At 50.5% G+C, this 24,632-nt stretch overlaps 1 protein-coding gene across 1 annotated transcript; it reads left to right on the plus strand.

Moving 5' to 3' along the window:
• Nucleotides 1–426: 426 nt before the first annotated feature.
• On the plus strand, nucleotides 427–23,878 carry GRHL3 (grainyhead like transcription factor 3). Its single transcript, XM_003415394.4, has 15 exons — nucleotides 427–667; nucleotides 3,435–3,496; nucleotides 5,023–5,368; nucleotides 5,628–5,701; nucleotides 6,086–6,239; nucleotides 6,456–6,567; nucleotides 9,043–9,137; nucleotides 11,564–11,722; nucleotides 12,412–12,490; nucleotides 12,623–12,756; nucleotides 14,356–14,390; nucleotides 15,617–15,705; nucleotides 16,573–16,658; nucleotides 19,142–19,206; nucleotides 23,688–23,878. Exons 1-15 carry the CDS (start codon nucleotides 602–604, stop codon nucleotides 23,800–23,802), a joined length of 1,671 nt encoding a protein of 556 aa, XP_003415442.2. The 5' UTR covers nucleotides 427–601; the 3' UTR covers nucleotides 23,803–23,878.
• The last annotated feature ends 754 nt before the right edge of the window (nucleotides 23,879–24,632 follow it).

The following is a 24,632-nucleotide window of genomic DNA, read 5'->3' on the forward strand; positions in this document are numbered from 1 at the left end:
GGTTCTGCCTAAGGGTTTTCCTGCCCTGGCTCTCTCTGCCAGTTGCCACGCTTTCTCCTTGACCAGAAATGATCCCTAGCCTTCTATGTCTTTCACGGTCTTGAGGACAACTTCAGAAGAACTCATGCTGGGCTATCTAGAACTTGTATGCCTTGCAGCTTGTTATTACCATTGTCCTATAATAATTCTCCTTGAATAGGGATCTGGTATGGAAACATTTCATTGACTCCTCTCTGCAGCCTTGCTAGGCAGGGATTACGGGTCCCGTGTTACAGATGATGGAACTGAGAGCCCAGGTCTACAGCTTCTAAATGGCAACATTTGTTATGATCCAAAGTTTGATCCATTCCACTGCCCCAAGCTGCCTAACGATGGGGGGAAAAGTGGCTTCAAGTATGCAAGGCTGATAACTGAATTCTTGGGCATTCGTGGCCCTCCCTTGGGACAGCCTGAGTTTGACCCTCTGTATTTGCCTTCCAGTTTCAGGTCTGTGCGACTACTAAAGAATGACCCAGTCAACTTTCAGAAGTTTTCCTACGCTAATGAGGATGAAGCCTGGAAGACTTACCTGGAAAACCCCTTGACAGCCGCCACGAAGGCCATGATGAGGGTTAATGGGGACGACGACAGTGTTGCAGCCCTGAGCTTCCTCTACGATTACTACATGGTATGTTCGCTACCTGTGGGGATGCCCCCTGAGACTGAATGTGTGTCTTCACTTTCAGGCCTCATCACTCAACAGCCCATTGTGATCCCCTAGTCCCTCACCATGCTCTTTCTCACCTCTGAGCCTTTGCACATGTTATCTCCTCTGCTTGGCACCCTTCCTCTCTACCCTTATTCCCCTAGCCAAGCCCTACTTTCAGCTTTGGGTCTCAGCCTAAGTGTCACCCCATTCATTCATTCTTTGAGAGGAGGGAAGGCTTTCTTGGGCCACCCATTCTGCACCTCCACCAGGCACCCTAAGCATCCATCATCATTGTCCATGACTCGAGCCTTAGAAATTTGCCATTTTCACACTTATTTCTCCATTTCTCCCATGAGACTGAGCTCTTAAAGGACAAGAACTGTGTCATGGTCATTACTGAGTCCCCAGCATCCCCCCATACTGCCTGCCACACAGGCTTAGCATGTACTGGTTGGATGGATGCAAGTGTGACTCGCCCCTGCCTTAGCCAAGCATACTCCATCACAGCAACACCCCCCAACCTGCCATCTTCTTTCTGCCCCTGTCTCGTGGATCATACCAGTTTCCTTGTCACCCCCATGTCCCATTCCAGTCCCACCACCTGGAACACACCTTCTGCTCTTCCCAAGGCCCATCTTCTCTCAGAAGCCATCCTGCCACCTTGCTCTCCTTCTCTCGAATGTCTTAATGTCCTTCTCAGCCCTGATACCACTATATCCAATGTTAATGCCTCCTACGGCTAAAGACTGCCTTTTATTATTCTTTAGTTGTTTCTGGGGCCTTGGCCTTGACTCCAGGAGACTGTCAGGAGTTAGGCCATCCCATGTGTGATAAGTGAAGTTTGAACCAGTCAGTGGTCACAAATACAAAATTACACATGACATCATCCCTACCTTCAGTGCCCATGCCGACATTGCTAATACATTACAGCCTGCGTTCCCACTGAGGTACATGAGTCTGCAGAATCTTTTTCAGTCCAGTGCTCCAGGCAGTCCCACCCATGTATCTGAATTGTCACAAGAGAGTAAACTTACATGCTATCTTGAGCTAGGTGATTGCTCCAAGAGACTTTCCCAGATTTGAGGATGGAGAGACATGAATAGCCAATTGTTGAGATAACTGGCTCAGAACTTGAAGATTTAAAGCCATCTTGCAAGTAAGCCCCCAAACTTACAAGCCTAAGATGTATTTTGTCCATCTTGTCATAAGGAAGAAGGCAAATTCTTTGCATGAATGCAGAGAACCACGGGGAGTTCCAGACAGGAGAAGGCCCCAAAGTATCTCTCTCTGGCTTTGGTTCTCATCCTGGGGTGGTGTGGTCACCCTGCTCTGCCTCCTCCCCAGTAAACTGACCTTCTGATAACATTGGGCCCAGGCCGATGGGAGAGGAATTTTAATTGGTCACCTAAGTTTGGGGCTTTCATGGGGGCCAGAATTCTGGGTCTGGGTTTAAACCCCAGTCTGGGATTTACAGTTTGAAGTTGGACCACAAAACAAAGTCCAACACCATCTTCCCTGGGCAAGAGGTCATTCCTAGGGCCAGAATGGTGGGGGACAGGCTCTGAAGGCGATAACCTGTGGTGTTTTAGTGAAGTAGAGTGTCCTGGTAAGATACGTATCCATTTCCTCCTCACCCTGTCCCCACCCTGGGCAGTCTGGGAGCACTATGGATTCAGAGGCAGCCCTATGGATAGAGGACACAGTCTGGTGGTGTAGAGAGAGCATCAAGTTGGGAGTTTGAGACCTAGGCCTGCCGCAAACTGGCAGTGTGACTTTGGACAACATAGTCCCAAAGGTGACTGAATGCTGGGCGCTGTGCCAAGTGCCTCCCCTCATTTTCTCCCATGGGGTATGATTAAGAGCCCAGGCTTTAGAGTCACTGGACTAGACTGAAGTCCTAGTTCTGGCTTTATAGCTGTAGGGACGAATGACTTAGATGCTCTAAGATATAAAAATATCATTAGGATCATGAAAGGTAATGTTTATATAGTGCTCTCCATGTACCAGGTACTGGGCTAAGCACTCACAACAACCCCTGAAGTTGGTATTATTGTTATCCTTGTTTTTACAGGTGAGGACAATAAGGTACAGAGAGGTTAAGGGGCTTTCCCAAGATCACACAGCCACTATGTGGCAAATGTAGGAGCTGAACCCAACAAGCCTGGATTTAGAGTCCGTGGTCCTAACTACTAAGATGATAGAGCCTGTTTGGTCCTGAGCCCTCATTCATATGATGGGAATGATATTAGTAGCCATGTCGGAGTGGTGGTGAGGGTTAAATAAGAGAACACACAGGAGACACACAGTATAAGACCTAGTACCTAGGAAGTTCTCTCTGAAAAAATGGTGAGTATTTTTTATGCATAAGTCTTCATAATTCCCTTGGTTATAATCCCTCACTTGACATATGAAAAAACTGAGGCTCAGAGAGGTGCAGTCATTTATCCAAAAGCACACAGCATCTTTGAGCAGAAAGCTCGGACCAAAACCAGGCCTCCTGACTTCAAATTTCATGTTCTAAGCTGCTACACTTGGGGTACTTCTTTCCACTCTGGCCTTTCATTTCCCTCACATGAGGTTCAGACTAGATGATGACTAGAGTTCCTGTCAACTCCAAGGACTTGTGCGTTTTCCCGTGACTGAGATTGCTCCTTTGCCCTGCCAAGGCCACAGGAGGATTTGAGGCTCCTAACAGCCAGACTGTAGCCAAGAGCCATGCATAAATCCTTTCTTTCTCTCCTCTCAGGGCCCCAAGGAGAAGCGGATACTGTCCTCCAGCACCGGGGGCCGGAATGACCAGGGAAAGAGGTGAGGCTCACCAATGCCACCATCTCTGCCTCTTTGCCATACCCCACCTCCAGCTTGGGCCTGTTTAACACAGGGCACAGAGGAGGCACAGAACCTAGGGCCCACAATACTTCTAGGAGTCCATGAAAATGTTTTGATTTTTTTTTAATCAAAAGAAAAAAAAATGGATATGACCTAACCTGGATTATATTTGTCTTTATACCAATGAAATTGTAAAATATATTTTTAAATATTTTTTATGGAGGAAAGAACCCATGAAGGCAGAAGAGCCTAGGGCCCACAAAGTCATAATGAGAGACTGCTTCAGAACACACACACACACACACACACACACACACACACACACACACACACGCCAGACACATGGGCGTGCACACACACACACACACACACCCCAGATGCCTGCAGGCCATGTGGCCCTAGTTTACTGAAAACAAACTTCAAAGCCTTAGTGGTGGAAAAGCCCTAGGGGCAGCCTTTTTGTCCCAGCTCCAAAGCCCTCCTCTCTGCAGCCTCCACAGGGCAGAGGTCACTTGGGTTCCCATACTTTTTAACCTGGTTCCCATGGGCCTCTGCCTGGCATTAGAGCCTCGGGGCACTGATGTTCCTTTCCTTGCAGAAAGAACCAGACGAGCACGGGAAGGACACTACCCTCTTTCCCCACTTTCTCCTTCTGGCCAATCAGGTGACCTCTAGAAAATGAGCACCTAGGGCTTCTGCTTGGAAACCTTCTGGGCTCCTCTCTGCCTGGTTAGGCAGAGGCGTGGCAAGCTGGTCACGTAACTCAGTGAGAGTGCAGCTGGGCCAGGGCCAGCACCCTCCACTGCTAGAAACTGGGGACCTTCCTCAAAATTAATTTTTTAAAATAATATTAGTTTTTCTGATTACAAAAGCAATACCTGTTTGTTGTCAAATATTCCAATTCTATAGAAATGTAGAAAGTAAAAAGTGAAGCTTTCCTATAATCCTACTCCTCTGTCCCCCTTAAAAGTTTGGGATTATAGCCTTCCAGACTTTTTTCTCTACATATATTAACTATACTCACAGATACATACTCCTCTTTTCCCCATGAGCTCACTTAAAAAAAAAAATATCCCGTTGCTGTCGAGTGGATCCCAACTCATAGCGACCCTATAGGACAGAGTAGAACTGCCTCATAGAGATCTGGTGGATTCGAACTACCGACCTTTTGCTTAGCAGCCATAGCACTTAACTACTACACCACCTGGGTTCCTGTGGTTTCACTTAATACTGTTGTCTTGAAGCAGAGACATTTCGACTTTAGCTAAGAAATAATTCAAGTTTTAGTTTTTTAAATTACTAAGTACCGCAATGGGTAAAGCAAACATTCTTCCCCTCAACCCTGAGCCTGTACCTAGTTCCATCTTAGACACCCTCCTGCTCATCCCTTTAACAAACTGACCTAGGGCATTGTATCAGTTTGATGGTCGCCCTCCAGTCTAGCCAGGAACCCTCTGCCTCAGAGAGAAGACACATTCTCACTTAGCCCTCCTCTTCCTCCCCAGGTACTACCATGGCATGGAATATGAAACGGACCTCGCCCCCCTTGAGAGCCCCACGCACCTCATGAAATTCCTGACTGAGAACGTGTCTGGGACCCCAGAGTACCCAGATCTGCTCAAGAAGAACAACCTAATGAGCCTGGAAGGGGCTGTGCCCACCCCTGGCAAGGCAACTCCCCTCCACCCATGCCCCAGCAAGCTGGAAGCTGGCTCTGTGGACAGCTACCTATTGCCCACCAGTGATGTGTATGATAACAGCCCCCTAAATTCCTTGTTTGAGACCATTCATGGGGCACCACCTACACAGCGCTGGCAGCCAGACAGCACCTTCAAAGATGACCCACAGGAGGTGAGGGCTCACCCCCATGCTTTGCACAGCACCTATGGATGTGTGTGTGTATATATGTGCAGAAGGAGAGAGGACAGTGAGTAGGTTAGGGCTTTGCAGTATATGGGAGAAACATTCCTAGAGCTGAGGCAGGGCTGTCATATACAGTTGTCCATGTTGTACTCTGGATGGACAGCTAGGTGTATGTGGCAGCCCTAGCCAGAGGTCCCAACAGCCTGAACGTGGCCATTTATTCTCTTGGAATTGTATTTCTCTGCAGACGCTGCTCTTTCCAGATATCCTGAAAACATCCCCGGAACCCCTGTGTCCAGAGGACTATCCCAGCCCTAAGAGGTAACTCAGCCCTTCTGGGCCCTTGGCTGCCTGGGCAGTGGGGAGGGGGCTGCAGACAGAGCCCCACACTGTCCCCAGAGCGTAATCTACATATGCTCACTGCTCAGCATTCTCTTAGAAAACTGGGGTTCTGTTTCCCTTAGTCTCTCCTGTGGCTTTGTCATCCGTCAGGGGTCTCTCTGGTCACCGCTGGGCCCTCGTTGTTCAGTGGACTATGGCTCAGCAATGCCACTAAAGAAAATTCCCAAAATGTGGAACTGAGGCCCAAGAAAGTAAATCTACCAAGGTCACGGGCAAGTCTGTGACACAGCCTCCCACCCACTGCCCTCTGAGATATTTCTGCCTGGGAGCCCTGCCTCACTGCCCTCTCCCTCTCCCCTGCAGTGACTTCGAGTACACCCTGGGATCCCCTAAAGCCATCCATATTAAGTCAGGAGAGTCACCCATGGCTTACCTCAACAAGGGCCAGTTCTACCCCGTCACCCTTCGGACCCCAGCAGGCGGCAAAGGCCTTGCCTTGTCCTCCAACAAAGTCAAGGTGTGTTGGCCCTGGAGCAGCTTGGGAAGTGGGTGGAATGGGACAAAACACACGTGCTAGTAGGCCAGCCAGGGACCCCAGAGAGTGGGTGCTGTTGAATAATTGCCCATTGCAACAGGGTGGGGAAAACTGAGGCAAAAGGGCAGAGCCACTGACATAGGCTCTGGGAAGGGACTGGGCTGAGCTGGAGATGACAGTGAGCTGCTGTCCTTGCAGAGCGTGGTGATGGTCGTCTTTGACAATGAGAAGGTTCCTGTGGAGCAGCTACGGTTCTGGAAGCACTGGCACTCCCGGCAGCCCACAGCCAAGCAACGGGTCATCGACGTGGGTGAGAGCCTGCCCGGGCCCCTATCCCAGTCTGCACAACTGTCTGGGTGGAGAGGGTGAAGATGAGAACTGGGCACTAATCCCAGCCCTGCCATTACAAGGGACCCTGAGCACATCACTTCCTCCCTCTGGGCCTTGGTTTCCCCCTATAACAGGAGACTCTTAGATAAATTGATTCCCGTGGGTGCTTCTTGGCTTGTAGGCCTTCCTCTCCTTCTGTCTCTCACAGCAAAGCACAGTGGTTAAAACCTGCACAGACTCTGGGATCCAATTCTAAATCCTGACTCAGCTACTTTTTAGCCGCATGATTTTGAACAATTTATTAAAATTAAATTCAGTGTGGAACAGGGTGAAAATAATAGTAATAATTATGTGAATTTGTGAAGTATTATTATTATTAGAGCAGTCTCATCTATTGGCGGAGCCTTGGTGGCACATTGGTTAAAAGTTTGGCTGCTGACTGAAAAGGTCAGCAGTTCGAATCCACCAGCTGCACCCTGGAAACTCTATGGGGCAGTTCTACTCTGTCCTGTTGGGTCGCTAGGAGTCGGGATGGACTTGACAGCAGCAGGATTTTTTCTTTGCATTTTTCGAGGGCTGGCCTTCTACCGGGTGCTGTGTGCTCATTTATCCTCAGACCAACCTAGTGGGGAGGGTATTGTGATCATTCTGACCTTTCAGAAGAGGAACTGAAGTCACAGAGATATTATAGCTTCTCCATGATCACAAGGCTAGCGGCAGAACAGAATTCCAAACCAGGACTGGTTGTGTGCTGTCACTGACTCTGCAGGAGTGCAGGGTCCCTCACTCAGGATAAGGGAGCCTTAGTATGAAGCCTTTGATTCCCTGGGTGTGGTAAACAGCTAAGCTCTTGACAATCAGCTGAAAAGTTGATGGTTCAAACCTACTCAGAAGAAGCTCGGAAGAAAGGCCTGGTGATCTGCTTCCGAAAGGTCATGGCCTTGAAAACCCCACGAAGCCCTTCTACTCTGCGGCACGTGGGGTCACCGTGGGTCGGAATCGACCGGACAGCAGCCAGCAACAAGAAGTACAAAACCACACCATCAGACCTCCTCCCTGTGCCCTTTTCCCCAGCCCCTCTGACCTCTCTGACCTCCTGCCTGGCCCTGGTCTCCAGGTCAAACACTGTGGCTCTTTGCAGGGATTTGCATCTGTTGACTAGAAGCAGAGACCTCTTTTCTGTGTTGCTTTGGGATAAACAGGGCCCTGGGGACCCGAGCAGTATGGATAAATAGGCCCCTGTGGTGCTGGCCTGCCTGTCCCCATCAGGAGGGTCGGCCAATTGAGACACAAATGCATAAGATAACAGTGCGGGCAGCAGTGATTTGAAGGGCTTCAGACCAGTGCAAGGCAGTTCTGCTTTGGGAGCTGGGACCCTCCAGGTCCGTCAGCAGGCAGTCAGCAGGGGGAAGGTCCTTTGTGTGTGCCCCTCTGTTCCTGTCTTGGCCCCCCACAAGGGACAGGAGCCATAGCCACCCTTGGGTGCCCAGGTCCTGGCTCCGTCACTCTCTTCCTGGCTGTGTGGCTGGTGTCACTTCCTCTCCTGAGCCTTAGTTTCTTCAACTGTCAAATGGAAGCCAGCTGCCCTGCCTGCCTCACCAGCTGATTTCTGCCTCAGGGCCATGTGTACTCTGGAACATGATACAAAGAGGGACTAGTGAATGACTTATCTGGGAGGGCTGATAACAGAGTGGTTAGGGCATGGGCTCAGGAGCCAGACAGATCTGGGCTCCAGTCCTTGCTTTGATTCCTATTAGTTGTATGACCTTGGGCCTCATTTCCTCATGTGTAGACTGAATATTCATAGCAGAGTTGTGAAGATTAACTGAAGGCTTGCCATATTGTAGCTGTCTCATAAATGCTAGTTGCTACTGTTATTATTACTGGAACTACTACTTTTACTACTGCTGTTACTACCACTGGAAACCCTGGTGGCACAGTGGTTAAGTGCTATCTGTTAACCAACAGGTCAGCAGTTCAAATCTACCAGGTGCTCCTTGGAAACTCTATGGGGCAGTTCTACTCTGTCCTGTAGGGTTGCTATGAGTCGGAACCAACTTGATGGCAGCGGGTTTCGTTTTTTTGGTTTATTACTACCACTATTACTGCTGTTATTACTATTACTACTAGCGCTGCTTTACCTGGTAGATCTCTTAACTCACAATCCCAATGAAAAGTATAACTTCAACCTAAAAATGAGGAGGGCCCTTTTTTCTGGCCTACTCAGCAAAGCCGGGGAGTCCCTCTAGGGCTTTAGGCAAGCCTGCTTCCCCTGCTGGGCCTCAGTTTTCCCATCGATAACCTGACACACAATAATCCAGCTTCCTCCTTGGATTGCAATGTGGTTCTTGGGGAGAGGACGCATGCCCCTGCCAGGAGTGAGGCCCAGCCCCTAAGTGCCTCCTCCCCAAAGCCCTTCCCTTCTGACTCTCCTTCTGGTCTCCTGTGGCTGCAGCTGACTGCAAAGAAAACTTCAACACCGTGCAGCACATTGAGGAGGTGGCCTATAATGCACTGTCCTTCCTGTGGAACATCAATGAGGAGGCCAAGGTCAGTGTTGGGGGGATGTCCTGGGAGGCGGCTGAGCCAGCAGGAAGCCCCCATTCTGGGGGAGACATTTGCCTGTACTTAAGACTGTGGCAGTTGGTTGCTCCGATGAGGGCTCTAGTGGAGGAGGCAAGACAGAGTGGCGGAGAAGCTCGGGCTCTGGAGTCAGGCAGGCTGGACCTACGTCCCAGTGCTTCCGCTTACCAGCTGTGTGACATTTGGACCAGTGTCTTAGTCCCTCTGAGCCTCAGTTTTCTCAGCTGTAAAGTAGGAGTTTAATCATAGCACCAGCTGATAGGTTGTAGTGAGGATCAGGAAAGACTGATAAAAGGTAGAAAACAGGCCTGGTACATAAAGGGTAGCAGTTATTATTAATCCCATCCTCCCATTTACCAGATGGGAAAACTGAGCCTTGTGCAAGGTTATGTAGCAAGTTAGAGGCTGGGCTGCTGATGGTGCCCAGGTTTCCTTACAGGTCAGTGCAGAGTGTTGCAGGAAAAAGACTTTGGAGCCTGGTAGATAAGCTGGAAACAATCACCTGCCTCCTAGGGTTGTGGTGAAGATCCCATGAGGTTGTGAATGAGACCGGCACAGTGCCAGACCCATCAGAGAGGCCTGAGAAACAGGAGCCTCTGGTGGTTTTTTTCACACCAGTGATTAAGCGATTAAGGCTCTTCACAGCCTTACTACTTGAGCCATGAACTTGCTGTGAGCTTATGGGCGTCTCTGTGTCTTGGTTTTCTGTTTGGCTAGATGGAAATATTTATCTCAGGCACTGTGGAAAGGGTACTTGTCTGGGAGTTGGGTGCTGGGTGACCGTGGGCCTGTCCCTTCCCCTCCCTGGTGGCCAAGCTCACCTCATTAGATGAGAGTGGGGTCCAGCTCATCTCAAGGACGGTTCTGCCTGGGCAGGCTGGGGGGCTGAGCCCTGCTTCCCTGCCGTCTCATGGGGCGGTCCAGGCTGCCTGGAGAAATGGAGGTGAAGGAGCTCTGAAAACACAAAAGGAGGCACAAAGGCGAGGGATTACTATTATTCAAACAGATGCCAGGGGCTGGGGGAGGGGCTGGGGCCTCCAGTGTAGGGGGGCAGGGGGAGAGTTTCGTGGGAAGGGAGTGGTGGGTTTCGGTTGGGATTTTCTCACAGCCTCTTAAGCCCCCAGGCTCGGGCCTTTCTCAGGTGGGGGCTGCATTGGGGCTGAGCTGGCTGAGGGGGAGGTATGTCTGGCATGTGCCTGGGGTACTGGCCCCCACAGCAGGGGAAGGAAGGGGGTCTGCTCAGGCACTGCACCCCACCCCAGCTGTTCAGCAAAGGGTGATTTCCAAGGCAAGTGTTCCAAAGGATATGTCCTGAAGAACAGAGCCCAGCCTGGCATGGGGCTCTGGCCCTGGAGCCCCATGGAGGGGGTCAGCAGGTAGACAGTCACCAGGTAACCTTGCCAGATTGAGTCTCAGACCTTTTCTGAGACTGACCCTGTGCTACCATCATTCAACCTAAGCTTTGGGTTGACCCTTTCAGCTGTCCCACTCACAGCAACCGTCACAACATACCGAGTGGTCATTACCTGCCAAACACACTATGTACTCGGTACACTCCTCATAGCCCACAAAAAAAAAAAAAAAAAAAATTTTTTTTTTTTAAAGGAGGGTTTAATTATCCCCATTTTGCAGACAGGAAACTAAGGCTCAGCAAGGTTAAAGGATTTGTCCAAAGCCACATGGTTTGAGTGGCAGAGCCCAGCTTTCCACCCTAGGTTTGGGTGGCCACACAGCCAGGCTCCTGTTATGTATGCAGCCCTGCCTGACTCCACTTGGAAATGTCAGCAAGTCACCTCACTGCTCGGAGCCTCCATCTCCTCATCTGTAAAATGGGGATGACCAGGATGGCTCCCTTATCGTGCTGGGGTAGGACCAAAGGAGTTGACAGAAGTGAACCCTCTTGCTGCAGGGTCCAGTAATGGCTCGAGCTGGTGGCTGGGAGTAGAGAGTGGCTTGTCTCACCCTCTGCGTCCCCAGTAGGCAGGAACATGGTCTTAGTCATAAGCTGTGGGGAGAGAGATTTAGCCCTACTCTAGCTCCCTGTACTGAGTCACGAAAAAATGAGGCTGTGGATTTTAAGCTCCTAAGGGTCCCTTAATATCCCTCCCAGGACTATGATGAGTGGGCTCAGACTCCTGTTCCACCACACGTCCTGTGCTGCCTTGGGAAAGTTGCCCCACCTCTCTGAGCCCTGGTTTCCCCATCTGTAAACGAGGAGAGGTGGTGATGTTGGCTTTCCAGGGGCTTTGTGTGAATTAAGGGCACAAACCAGGTGCACAGTAGGCTCAATAAACAGGTGCTCTGGTCAGGGGATGGAATATCAGGTCAGGGTTGTGTGACAGCAGGGCTAGTGACCTGAGCAGGCCACTTATCTGCTTCCCCTCTGACCCCAGGTATTCATCGGAGTCAACTGCTTGAGCACAGACTTCTCCTCACAGAAAGGGGTAAAGGGTGTCCCCTTGAACCTGCAGATTGACACCTACGACTGTGGCTCAGGCACTGAGCGCCTAGTACACCGTGCCGTCTGCCAGATCAAGATCTTCTGTGACAAGGTGGCTGCATGGCCAGCAGCATAGCGGGTGGACAGGAAGGCAGCTGGGTGGGCAGACCTTCCAGGGGCCCCTGGGGAGGGAGAAGAGCCAGGCCTGGTCCCAATGTCCTCCCAGCTGCTCTCATTCTGTTTCTCGCTCTCTAAATGTATCTTTCTCCACTGGGTTGACATTTGTCTGTCTGTCTCTCTATGTATATCTTTCTTTGTATCTCTGCATTTCTATCTCTCTCCTTGTCTCTCTTTCTTGGTCTCTATAAATCTGTCTGTGTATCTCTCTCTTTTTCTCTGTGCCGTTTCTATCTCTCACTTTCTGTTTTCTCCTTGTCTTTGTCTCTGACTCTCTCCATTTCTCTTTGTCTCTCTCTGCTTCTGTTTCTCTCTTTGTCTGTCTCACTCCACATTTCTTTCTCTGTCTCTGTCTCTGTCTCTGTCTCTGTCTCTGTCTCTGTCTCTGTCTCTGTCTCTGTCTCTGTCTCTGTCTCTGTCTCTGTCTCTGTCTGTCTCACGGCCTGTACCGACCTCAGTCAGGCAGGGCCAGGCCAGGCCAAGCGCTGGTACCTTCCCATTTCCTGGTCTTGCTCTGGAAAGAAAGCAACGCCAGAAGCCTGGCTCACATTTAAGATGCAAAGCAGCAGTTGGGAAAGCAGCCAGCCCCTCCGGAGGCCTTGGTAACCCTGTTCTCTTACGCAGGGAGCTGAGAGGAAAATGCGGGATGATGAGCGGAAGCAGTTCCGGAGGAAGGCCAAGTGCCCCGACTCCAGCAACAGTGGTCAGTGGGGAACTGGGAGGGCCTGGGGTGGGCTGGGCTGGGCCAGGCTGAGGCAAAGTGGTGGGGGTCATCAGCTAGTCTGGGGGCATGAATGGAAGGACTTGAGGGCACAGTGCTTCCTTTTCCCAGCAGGCATCAAAGGCTGCCTGCTGTCTGGCTTCCGGGGCAACGAGACCACCTACCTGCGGCCTGAGACAGACCTGGAGACCCCGCCGGTTCTGTTCATCCCCAACCTGCACTTCTCCAGTCTGCAGCGCCCAGGAGGGGTGAGGGCCGTGACATGTCTTTATGGAATCTTGTATACATGGTCATATAACTTCAGTGACCTATTGAAGGGAAGAAAGTGAAAAAATGGACTTTATAACCACTGACATGTTCATACATGGGGCACACATGGAGGAGGTTTCTGACATTTCCACCCCAAACTGGACGTGGCCCCCCAAAGCTGGGTGGATAATAACTGCAACAGCTACTGCTGTTATGATTATGGCCCCGATACTTCCTGGCTCACAACGTGCCAGGCGCTATTCTAGTGCTTCCTGTACACGAGCTCCTGTAATCCTCACCATGACCCTACAGGAGTCCCTGGGCGGCACAAATGGTCAACATGCTCAGTTACTAACCCAAGAGTTGGAGTTTTAAGTCCTCCCAGAGGCATCTTGGAAGAAAGGCCCGGTGACCTATTTCAGAACAATCAGCCACTGGAAACCTTATGGAGCATGGTTTTACACACCTGGGGTCACCATGAGTCAGAATCGACTCGATGGCAATGGTTTACAACCCCATAAAGTAGATAATATTACTCTTCTTGGATTAATCAGTTGCCGTCGAGTCAATTGACTCATGGCGACCCTACAGAACAGAGTAGAACTGCTCCATAGGGTTTCTTAGGCTGTAGTCTTCACAGAAGCAGGCTGCCACATCTTTCTTCTGTGGAGCCACTGGTGGGTTTGAAGTTTCGACCTTTCAGTTATTGTCTTAATGCTTAACCACTATACTACTGGGGCTCCACTCCTTGGATTAAAAAAAAGAGGGCTGGAAACTGAGGCAGAGAAAGGTTAAGAAACCTTACAACATTATACAGTTAATTAGCAGCATAGCCAGCATTTGGATCCAGGAAGCCTGGCTTCAGAAACCATGCCATCTACCACTAGCTACCCACGGGTCCACCTGGGAGCCGGTTACTGAGCACCTTCGACTTGTCACCAATGCACTGGGCCAAGCCCTTTGCTGCATTGTCTCATTTCTCCCTCACACCATTCTCTGAGGTACAGGCTGGTGTTATTCCTATTTTCTAGACAAGGTCACACAATAAGTCAATGGCCAATTCAAGATTCCAGAACTGTCTACTAGTTCGTTTCCATATTAAACAATTTGACCATTTCCTTTCATTTGAGGTTACAACTCACCACGATTTAGGTGGGAATGTTTGCAGAAAGGGTCCTTTGTGTATAAGATGTGATTACTATATTGACTCAGAACAATAAGGTAGATTATGGAGCAAATACTAGAAAAAGTATTTTTTCCTAGGTTTTCTATGCTTTTCTAGAAAGAGCAGCCAGTTCTCTTGTAGCCCTTGGCACAGGTATAAAGCACTTCCTACATCCACCATCCTCTCTTCACTGCCCCGGCAGCAGTACAGCCAACATTTCTTTAGCATCTCCTCTGTGTTCATCCAGCTTCGGCTGGACGGTGCCTTTAGACTCAAGATCTCAGCTCACTTGAAGGGACGTGTCTGAGCAGAATGGGCTCGAAAGGCACCGAAACCACACCTTTGACACCTCCCACCCCTTCCACAAGAATGCCCCTCTCCACCCTCTCATCTTCCTGGATGTGACACAAAACGTCTTTTATTTTCTTTGCAGGTAGTCCCCTCGGCAGGGCCCAGCAGCTCCAACAGGTATGGAGAGAAGCAGCCAAGGTCTACCTCCCTGCCTGTCCCGCCTTGGCTCCTACCCCCACCTGCTTGTTCCTCCTGCTACCTCTCCCACCCCCTGGCCCAAGCCAGGGACTGCGGCCGGGAGAAGCAGCTGAGGCTCTGCCCCCAGCCCCCCGGCTAGACCTATGCTCCTCTCTCAGTGAAACTGCCTGGGTTTTTATGGGTTTGCTTTATGTGAAAAGCTGGCGAATCTCTGGCGAGACACCTGCTTGTAAAGAGGGGAAGCAAAAGCCTCTGAGATAGTGGTGCAGATTCAAAGGGTGAGGAGAAGAGGCTGTGCTGGAGGACTTAGGGGATCAAACCCCCCTGCCCCCCAACACACACACCAGACCAGGAGGCAGTAGGAAGGGCCCGTGTCCCTGGGCCCTTTGGCCCAGGTAAGACTTCCTCTTCTTTCCCTTTGTCAGGCACAGCCTTTGTGCCCGTAGGCCAACCCGTCACCTCTCTGAGCCTCAGCCTACACATCTGTCAAATAACCTCAGAACGATGTGGGGGAGCCGAGAGGTTGGGCGAGTGTGTGGAATCTTTGTAAATGGGAAAGCACTTTATGAAGAACATCTGTTGTTACTGTCAGTTTCTTCCCTATAAACCAGCTGTGCCTCTCCTAAGGTGCCTTCACACTAAATTATGTCACTTATCACCTGACAACAGCCCCAGGGAGTTAGGCAAGCAGGGTTATAGTTCCATTTTATGGATGAAGAAACTGAGGCTTGGGGAAGTGGAATGATTTGCCCAAGGCAGCACAGCTATTAAGGAAGGAAGGAACCTAAGTCTGTCTTACTCCAAAACCCATAGTTGTTCCACCTCCCACTGCCTCACATCTGCCTGGTTCTTCCAAAACAGAATAATGTCGATAATGATAATGGCCCAGGCTGTTCTAAGAGCAATGTGCAATATTTTCTTTAGCCTCACAACAGCTTTATGAAGTAGCGTCATTATTACTCTTTTATCATTTCCATTTTATAGATAGGGACACTGAGAGGCTAAGAGACTCACCCCAGGCCACACAGCTCATAAGTGGAGGCTGGGATTTGAACCCAGGCAGTCCAACTCCACAACCGATTCTACTGCCTCTGTACCCTCATGGGGTCTTCTCCACCTCTTGGGCCCCTGGAGGCCCAGCTGGGTCCTCTGGACTCTAGGACCTCCACGGCTTCCTCACGAGCCTTTCCCTCCTGTCCCAACAGGCTGCCTCTGAAGCGTACCTGCTCCCCATTCTCTGAGGACTTTGAGCCTCTGCCTTCCAAGCAGGCCAAGGAGGATGATCTTCAGAGAGGTAATTCACTCCTCACATTTGTTCCCTGAGTCCACCCAGCTCCCACCACCCCATGAGGCCGTTCCCAAGGCCTGAAACACTGATCCTGGCCAGGCAGACATGGCAGGGCCCAGCCTGGGCAGGAGGGGCTCCTTTACCCCTCGGTGCTGGATGTGGGCCAAGTCTTGGGAGTGGGAGAAAGGAGAGCACCAGGTGCTTGGGGACATAACCGCAGAGCTGGAGGGCTTCTGCCTTCTTGGGCCTCACTTGGACGTGGGCATCCTGGGGCAGCTGGTAAAGGCAGCAGGCTTGTGGTGTTGGCCGAGTCCCCCGTACTTTTCTCTAATGGGGGTGGAAGTGGGTGGGATATAGACATCTGGCTTTCTAGCTTTGATGCTCTGATCTGTGACTTTAGCTGACCTCCTGGGCCAGACCTCCAGGGGCTACAGCTGGCCATCAGGACAAAACCAAGCCAGCAGCTAAGATGAAAAGCTTACAGCAACCATGATTTGAGCCTTGCTGTGCCTTTGGTGCTTTCCAAATATCATGTCACTGATTCTCACAACAACTCTGTGAGAGTGTGGGCAGAGCCCCCATTTTACAGATGAGTAAATTGAGGCTCATGATTTTAAAAGAACTCTTTCAAGGTTACATAGATGGCGGGTATTCAAACCCACCAAATTTAGCACAGAATCTAAGGAGGCACTTAGGGACCTGCAGAGCCAGGTGGCATGTTTCCCAGCTTGGCACAGACCCTCAGCATTGATTTGCCCTCTTTGCAGAAAATAACCTTCTGTTAAAATAACGCTAAGCTCCCCCATTCCCTGAGATAGCCCCATGCTTGTTTATCCTCCTTGCGTCACAAAAAGCTCTCCGTTTGCGCTTCAGTTCTGCTGTATGTGCGGAGAGAGACAGAGGAGGTGTTTGATGCCCTCATGTTGAAGACTCCAGACCTGAAGGGGCTGAGGAATGCGGTAAGAGGCCTTCCGGACCCCCACCCTGCCCTGGCCAGCCCCGCTCTGGTGTCCCTCTTCCCAATCTTTACCACGCAGCTCTAATTTCCCATAGGAAGGCTTGGGAAGGAATATCCTGGAATCTTGGCTTTCTGGTGGTCGACCTGACCCACTCTGTTTTGGGGGAACACGGGGAGCTTGCTGGTGGTTGTATACCTCTGTGATGTTATCTCCCAGCCCTGGGAGTCACACACACCATAAATCTACTTAATCTGATGGCTGCTGTCTGACAAGCCAGGGCTTTTTGTTGGCTTTGCAAACCTGTTTCTGTTTTAATGGGAATGGAACCCAAAAAGGCCAGGCCCAGACGCACTCTTTTTTTCTTTCCATGGGGCCTCACTGCCTCCTGTTTGTGATTGGCTGGGGCACTGACAGGGGTGGCTGAAGGTGGTGTCTGGGCAGTGAGACCCAAGGAGGCCTTCCCAGCCCCCTAAACCTCCAGAGAGCAGGTGAAACAGCCCAGTCCTGAACAAAACCCACAGCCAGCTTTGTGGCTCAGCTAAAAACTGAGCAAACAGCCTCCACCAGGGCCAGCTGTGCTTAAAGGCCCAACCACTCAGGAAAGCCAGAGGGTTCCAAGATCTCAGGCTGGGGAAGGGAAGAAAGAATCAAATAACATTAGCTACCTTTTCTTGAAGACCCACTACGTCCCAGGTATTTTCTCGGGCATGTTGCATTTACTATCTCCTCATGTTCTCTTAGCAACCCTGAGAGGTGGGTACTGCTCCTATTGCCACATCCCCCCTGAGGAAACTAGCCTCCAAGTGGTCAGGTGACTTGCCAAGGTTACTCTGCTAGAAGTGACACAGCTGGGATTCCAGCCCGTGCTGTCTCCACTCTGCTGTGTTTTTCTATTCTCTTTACATATTGTCAGCCCTACTTGGCACCAGCCCCAGGAAGTTGGGCTCACAAAACGCCAGTAATGTCACTTGAATATAGACTCAGAATCTTTAGGTTGGATAGTACCTTAAAGGGTCGGCTCCCCACCTGGTGCCTGAGCTCTCTCCCCAACAGCTCTTACGAGTGGGTACCTACCCTTGACTTGTATGCCCCCAGAATGGAGAGCTCACTACCTTCTAGAGCAGCCTATGCTGTCTTTGTACAACCAATAGCTAGAAAGCTCCTAAATTCTTCCTTAGATTGAGTTGAGGTCTTCTTCCTGGTAGCTTCCATCCACATCACCATTAAAATAAAGTCTAGGGACTTTTCATACCTGGAGGGGTCTCGGTCAAGGCAAGGGGAGAAACACAGCTGGACCTGCTCCTCTTCCTGAACTACCTTAACCTGAAACCCCTGGCTTGAGGTTCGCTGCAGCTACAAGGCAGCCAGCAATACTAAACACCAGCACTGACTTTATTGAACTCATGCTATGGGACAGGACCTGGGCTGAGCACTTTACATAGTCATCTCAATTCATGTGCAGATCCACCCTTGCGTGTACAGCCTGTGACTGCATCCCGTTTACAAATGAGGAAACCAAGGCTCAGAGAAGCAAGATGACTTGCTCAAGGTTCCACAACTCCAGTTGGTGGAGCTGGGAGCAGCACAGACCTGTCTGCCCCAGTGGAAACTTTGGGAGCTCTGGGAGAGCTGGGCTGACTCTGGCTGTGTGAGCTTGGGCAGGTCACTCAGCGATCCCCTAAGCCACTGTTTCCTCATCTGTAGACTAAACACTAACATTTGGGGGATGTGATAGAGTCAGGAATCTGGGTTCTAGTCTGGACCTTGAGCACTTGGCTTATCCTCTTGGAGCTCAGCGTCCTCACCCATCGAATGGGGATAATAATTCCTGCCTAGAAGGGGAAACATTTGGGTAACAGGGCAAGGAGCATCCCCGTTGCTCCACTTCTAAAATAATAACAATGGCCACTTGTTGAGGTCTTAGTACCGCCGGGAACTGTCCTAAGTGTTTCACATGGATCAATCCATTTGACTTTTCCAGGAACCTATGAGGTGGACACTATTTACTATCTCCTTAAGTAGCTGGCCAAGGTTGCCCAGCTGGGGATGGTGGGGCCCTCAGCACTGGAACGATTCACGCGTCTGACAATGGGCAGGGGCAAAGGGAAGTGGGTTAGATGCTCTTTAGGGTATTTTACAGCCACTAAAAATGCTATTTGGCAAGAGTTTGTTGTGATGTAGAACACCTTATGACACAATGTGAAGTAAAAAAAAGTTACGTGACAATGATCTGGACTATAAAAATGTCTTTATGTGAGACCGAACGATGGTAAGGAATACACGCAGATGTTACTAGTGTTTGTCTCTGAGAAACAGGATTATAGATTATTGTGATTTTCTTCTTTGTTCTTTTCCACAATATGGACATATATTACCTTTATAATAGGGGAATAAAAAATCATGATATAAAAAAAAATACACTTTCAAAAAATAAAAAAACAGTTTTGGCAGCAGGCAGTGAATCCTCGACCGGTCTCTTCCAGATCTCTGAGAAGTATGGGTTCCCTGAAGAGAACATTTACAAAGTCTACAAGAAATGCAAGCGAGGGTAAGTGCCAGCCCAGTACAGCTGTCCTGTCCACAGCCCCACCCTACCTGTTTCTCTCTTAAGTGATGGCTCAGGGAGTTCCCAGCAGGTTCTTTCTGCCCAGCAGAGGCTTGATGCTCAGTGCTGGCGAGTGTTTATACTCAGCCTTGGTGGAAAGGCCCAGGGGATAAGGAGTTGGGGTGGACAACCCCCAATCAGGCTGAGGCCACTGGTCACCCCTCCACCTACAGAGACCAAATGTTGATCACTATTGGCAAGGATGGGCATGAAAGACAGGTGGAAGGGCCTTCATACATGAACTCCTTGAGTGGAGGGGAAGTACAAGGCCAAAGTCAGAAGACCGAGGTTTAAGTCCCAAGGCTGCTGGATAACCTTGGGCGAGTCATTTGATTATAATGGTAATAGTTATGGTGACTAGCATTCAATTGAGACCAACTATGTGGCAGATATTGTACTAAGCACATCTCCTAGAACCCTCACCCACACTATGAAGCAGATACCGCCAGCCGCAATTTACAGATACGGAAACAGGCTCAGAAGAAGTAAGTGATGTTCAGGAGGTAGAAGCATCAGAGCAAAGGCACAGAGGCAGGAGGGCTCAGCAGTGCTGCTACTGGCTGAGCTGGAGGGTCCAGGAAGCTCATGCTACTTACTGGCTGTAATGAGTCTGGGAAGAGTATTGTGATAGGGCCTGGTTTTGACATCTACCTGCTGGGAGGCCATCAGGGATGCTCCTAGCTTCCTCCACCTTCAGGTCTAGACCAGGCAGGAGGGAGTAAAGCTACACCCTTCAGGGGGCCAGGCAGTGCCTGGCTGCTGCCAGGGGTTCCTGGGATTAGTGCTTAGGGATACATAGTGACCCTCTTGGAGATTAATGTAAGCGCCAGGGCACTCTGCTATCTGCCCCTTGGCTGGGGGAGGGAAGGTTGAGTAGTGACTTCTTTCCTAGGCTTCAGTCCTCTGGTCAGAGCCAGTGAGCTGGGTCCTAAGGCCTTTCCTTCCTGGTCACTCCACAACCCAGCAGGAAGCCCCAGGCAGTGTGGAGTTGTCACTGCCATTCCCAGCCCCAGGGCCTAGGAAATACTCCTGGTCTTGAGGCCCACAGCTTAGACCTGAGCCCCCTGTCATCAGGCCCTGCTCTGGACAGTCTAAAAAAAAAAGAAGGACAGTCTAGCTCCAGCTATACTTGCTAGTAGCCCCAGGAGAGTGATCAGGAATTTGCCCTGTGGGTTTTCCTGTTCAGAAGACTTTGCTGAGTAGGCAGGGTTTGTATTCACCTGTGGCTCCATCTAGTCAGGCCCAGGGGCTAGGCCTCCTTCCTACAGGCCAGGCCCTGCCTCCCTCCCTCCTCTCCTCCTCTCTCTCTCCCTCCTGTCCCCCTCCTTGGTCCCCACCCAGCTTCCCACAGATTAGAGGGGAGGTGTCCATCCCTGCAGCCCCTGGGAAGGGCTCCTTTTTGGTTTTGGCTATATGCATGTCTAGTTTTTTTTTCTTCCAAGTTTTGGTTTCAAACTGGGGCTCACAGATCTCTAGCTGAACCCACCTTGTGGCTGAGGGCAGGCTCGGCTCTGCCCAGACAAGCCCAGCCCCACTTCCCCCTTCGGTGCCAGTGCCTCCCCTACAGATCCCACTACCACAGGCTGGGCTAAGGGGCCAGGAACTGCCGTGTGTGTGTGTGTGCGCGCGTGCGTGCATGCGTGTGTGCGTGTGCGTGTAGCGGGAGGGGTGCATGGAAGGATGCCCCCCACCCCAGCCGCACTGGCTGAGTTGCCAGCTATTCAAATCAAGTTGTAATACCTTCCATTTATGGAGCAATTCCTACATGCCAGGCACTGGGCTCGGTAACTCCCAGGTACCATCTCATTGACTCTTTGAGGTTGGTATGACTGTCTCTGTTTTCACAGATGAAGAAACTGAGGTTCCAAGTAGTTACAGAGTCACAGAGTTAGTAACTGGCAGAAAGAATCCAAGCCTGTCTGGAGCCTGTGCAGACACCCACTATTTTATCAGGCCTCCTGCTGGTTCCTAAGCAATGTGCAAATAAAGGCTGTGAGCAAGTAAAGGCTGTGACCAGGCCAGCCAGTTTATTTGCCTGGTCCCACAGCCCAGGGCAGAGCTAGCATCACTCAGCGGCCCTTTGGATGAGCACCAACACCTCACCCCTCCACGCTCCGCCCCGCCACCCCCCCCCCCCCGCCCCAGCCATGAAAACCTCAGCACTAGAATTGTTTGAAAGCCTGAATGAGAATATTCCCCAAAAACCCTGTTGGGAGAGGAGAGGACTCCCTGGGAGTCTGACTCCTCATCTGAAGAACAGGAAATTCTCATCAGTGGCCTAGTTTATTTTCTTAAAACCCTCTCAAGAGTCCTCTGGACAAAGGTAGATACAATCAGCTTTACAAGCACCACTGAGTGCTTGGAAGATTAGCAAATATACTGTTTTTGCTGGCAGCTGGCCAGGGGTTTAGTGCAAACCAGAGTGAAAAGAGGCCTGCGCTCTGTGACAGCAGTTCCTGACAAGCCCTGGCCCCCAGGGCCCAGTTGGCATTGACCTCAGAACGTGACAGTGTCCGAGGGCCTGTCTGGGATCCCTTCTGCATAGGCGTGAGCTCTGGCCTGGGGAAGCTGTGCTGGGGGAGGGGAAGGAGTCAGCCATCCAATGGGCTCATGTCAGGCACCCAGTGCCTGGCACCTAGAAGCACCAATAAATGTCACTATCTGAAACAGACCAAAAAAAACCTGATGTTGACAAAGCGCCAGCCCCTCAGCCCCAGCCCTGGTCTCCTCTGGCCTGCATCCTGCCTCCAGTCCCCAGACAAAGATGCCTCTGTGAAACGAAGGAACTCCAAACAGGACCTGAGGAAACAGGATCCTGTAATTAAATGCTGGCAGGCAGCACACAGGCCTCTGGGGGCCCAGAGCTCAGACCATCTTCCTGAAGGAGGCACTGCTTGGCTGATGCTGGCAGAGATAACTGCGTAGGCCATAGGCTTTTGGCTCACCGATGTCTCCCTCTATCCCATCTGGGAGATGGGAGTTGGGGATGCAAGGCCACAACCACCCCTCCCCTCTCCTGTGGGGTCCTTGTAAAAGCAGTCGTCTACCTGCCGGGAGGAAACCCTGGTGGCATAGTGGTTAAGTGCTACGGCTGCTAACAAAGGGTCAGCAGCTCGAATTCGCCAGGTGCTCCTTGGAAACTCTGTGGGGCAGTTCTAGTCTGGCCTATAGGGTCGCTATGAGTTGGAATTGACTCGACGGCACTGGGTACTGGGTTACCTGCCAGGAGGCAGTTGGTGAGATTCTTGTCCCCTTCCTGCCCTGCTGAAAATAATATCCCCATCAGCCAAACTCTCTCCCAGCCTGCCTGCCTTGTACATGGCACTTCCTAACTTGTATTTATAGGGGTTTTTTTGTTCCTTTCAAATCCTGGCTCTGCCATCTATTAACTCTCTGATCTTGGGCAAGTGACCTTGTTTCTTTGAACCTCAGCTTTCCCATCTCTGAACTAGGGTAATATGTTTATAAAAATTCATTCTCCCGTTCCTACTAGATTCTAAGTAGTCTAGGTCTAATTCACCTCTCTCTATATGGCCATTGTTTCTGGAACAGGGCCCTGCACATGGAAAGGCCTTAGCAAATGCTAGTGGGGTGAATGAATAGAAGAACAGGTAGATGAATGGGTGATGGGTGTATGGATGGTGATACACAGGCCATTACATGCCCAGATGACTTAGCAGGGAAGAGACAAAGGCGAAGCTAATGTGATCAGGTCAGGTAGCACCTAGAGGTGTGCCTTTTGGGGTAAACCCTGGTTTTGACCCCCTGCAGAGAACCACAGCCTTGGAGATCCTGTCTGCTACTGGTTGGCCCCAGGTCCTAGCCTGGAGAGAGTGGAAAGAGGGAGGGCTAACCCCCTCCATCCCCACGAGGTTTTGGCTTCATAGAATGGAACTGAGAGGGGGCTTGTGTGGCCCTTGCCTCTGGTTCAGGCGGGCACCCCTGAATGACACATCGCAGCCTCCTGCTTAACCTAAACTGCACTGTTTACCCACCATACCCCCTGGACTTGAACTTACACTCCGTGTCCAAGTCCTCTTCTATATGGCCTGGTGGCCAGAGAGCACTGCATCTCTCCTAGATCAACATATTAGTTGCTCGGAAATGTCCATGCTTTTGTGCATTAGGAGAGAGCCAATCTGCAAGCAGTGGTGGGCATGGTGATTGAAGGCCTGGGTTTGCGCCGCGGTTTGGCCACTTAGGCATTGTGTCCCCTTGTAAAGAGGGGCTGGGCATACCCATCTGGCTGGGTTGTTATGAGGATTAGAGAGAATGTTTGAGAAGTGCCTGAAATATTGGGGGCACCCCACAGCTAGTAACCATCCCTATCGTCATTGTCATTCGGAGGGTCTGAAAACAAGACGGCTGGGGTGGGTGTGGGGGGAAGCTGCCATATTCCAACCACGCCGCCTCCTCTCTTCTAGAATCCTGGTCAACATGGACAACAACATCATTCAGCATTACAGCAACCACGTGGCCTTCCTGCTGGACATGGGGGAGCTGGATGGCAAGATTCAGATCATCCTTAAGGAGCTGTGAGGCCCAAGCTCCCAAGCCCTTGGACCTTGTCGGTGTAGGTTCCAGCCAAGCAGCTGGAAAGTGGCCCTGTGCCACACACAGCCTCTCCACATGCCTCAGCGCTGTTACTTGAATGCCCTCCCTGAGGGAAGAGACCCTCTAGTCACGAACCTATAGATGTCAGACCTTGGCGGTCTCCTGATCTGAACCCCCATCTCATGCTTGAATTGACTTCCTGAGCTTCCTGCCAGTGCCTGCTCACCAGGGACTCTGCCTTCCTGGTTAACAGGTTCCCAACAGCCTGTCTCCTCCTCAGAGACCATTTCCTGCAGCAGATCTTCTACAGGCTCCCTATTTAGGTGGTAATAACTTCATATCCTCTCTCCCAGCAATGCAACACCCGCCGACCGCTCAGTTCTTCCATCAGCTTCAGACCAAGGGTTTCTCACCTTTTGGCCAGTTAACCTGAAAACTCTTGTTTTTCAGTGCAAAGGACTTTTAAAGACACTACAATGGAAATATCCTCTTTCTCATGGACTTCCTCAATGCACGATGTAAATACTAGAGCTGATCTCCTAGAACAAAGTGACCGCTATGTAAAACTCCCCCATGCCCACTCACTGTTGTATACATTTCTTGTTTACAATTTTCATTTATGTTATATATATATATAAATATATTGTATATACGTGCAACATTTTATATTTTTCATGGATACATTTTTATCATTTCAAAAAATGTGTATTTCACATTTCTTGGACTTTTTTTTTTTAGCTGTTATACAATTATGCATTTTGTATACTCATATGGTATTTAGTAATAAAATTATACCTATGTATTACTTCAAATGG

Source organism: Loxodonta africana, chromosome 3 (assembly GCF_030014295.1).
Source record: "Loxodonta africana isolate mLoxAfr1 chromosome 3, mLoxAfr1.hap2, whole genome shotgun sequence".
Classification (NCBI taxonomy): domain Eukaryota; kingdom Metazoa; phylum Chordata; class Mammalia; order Proboscidea; family Elephantidae; genus Loxodonta; species Loxodonta africana.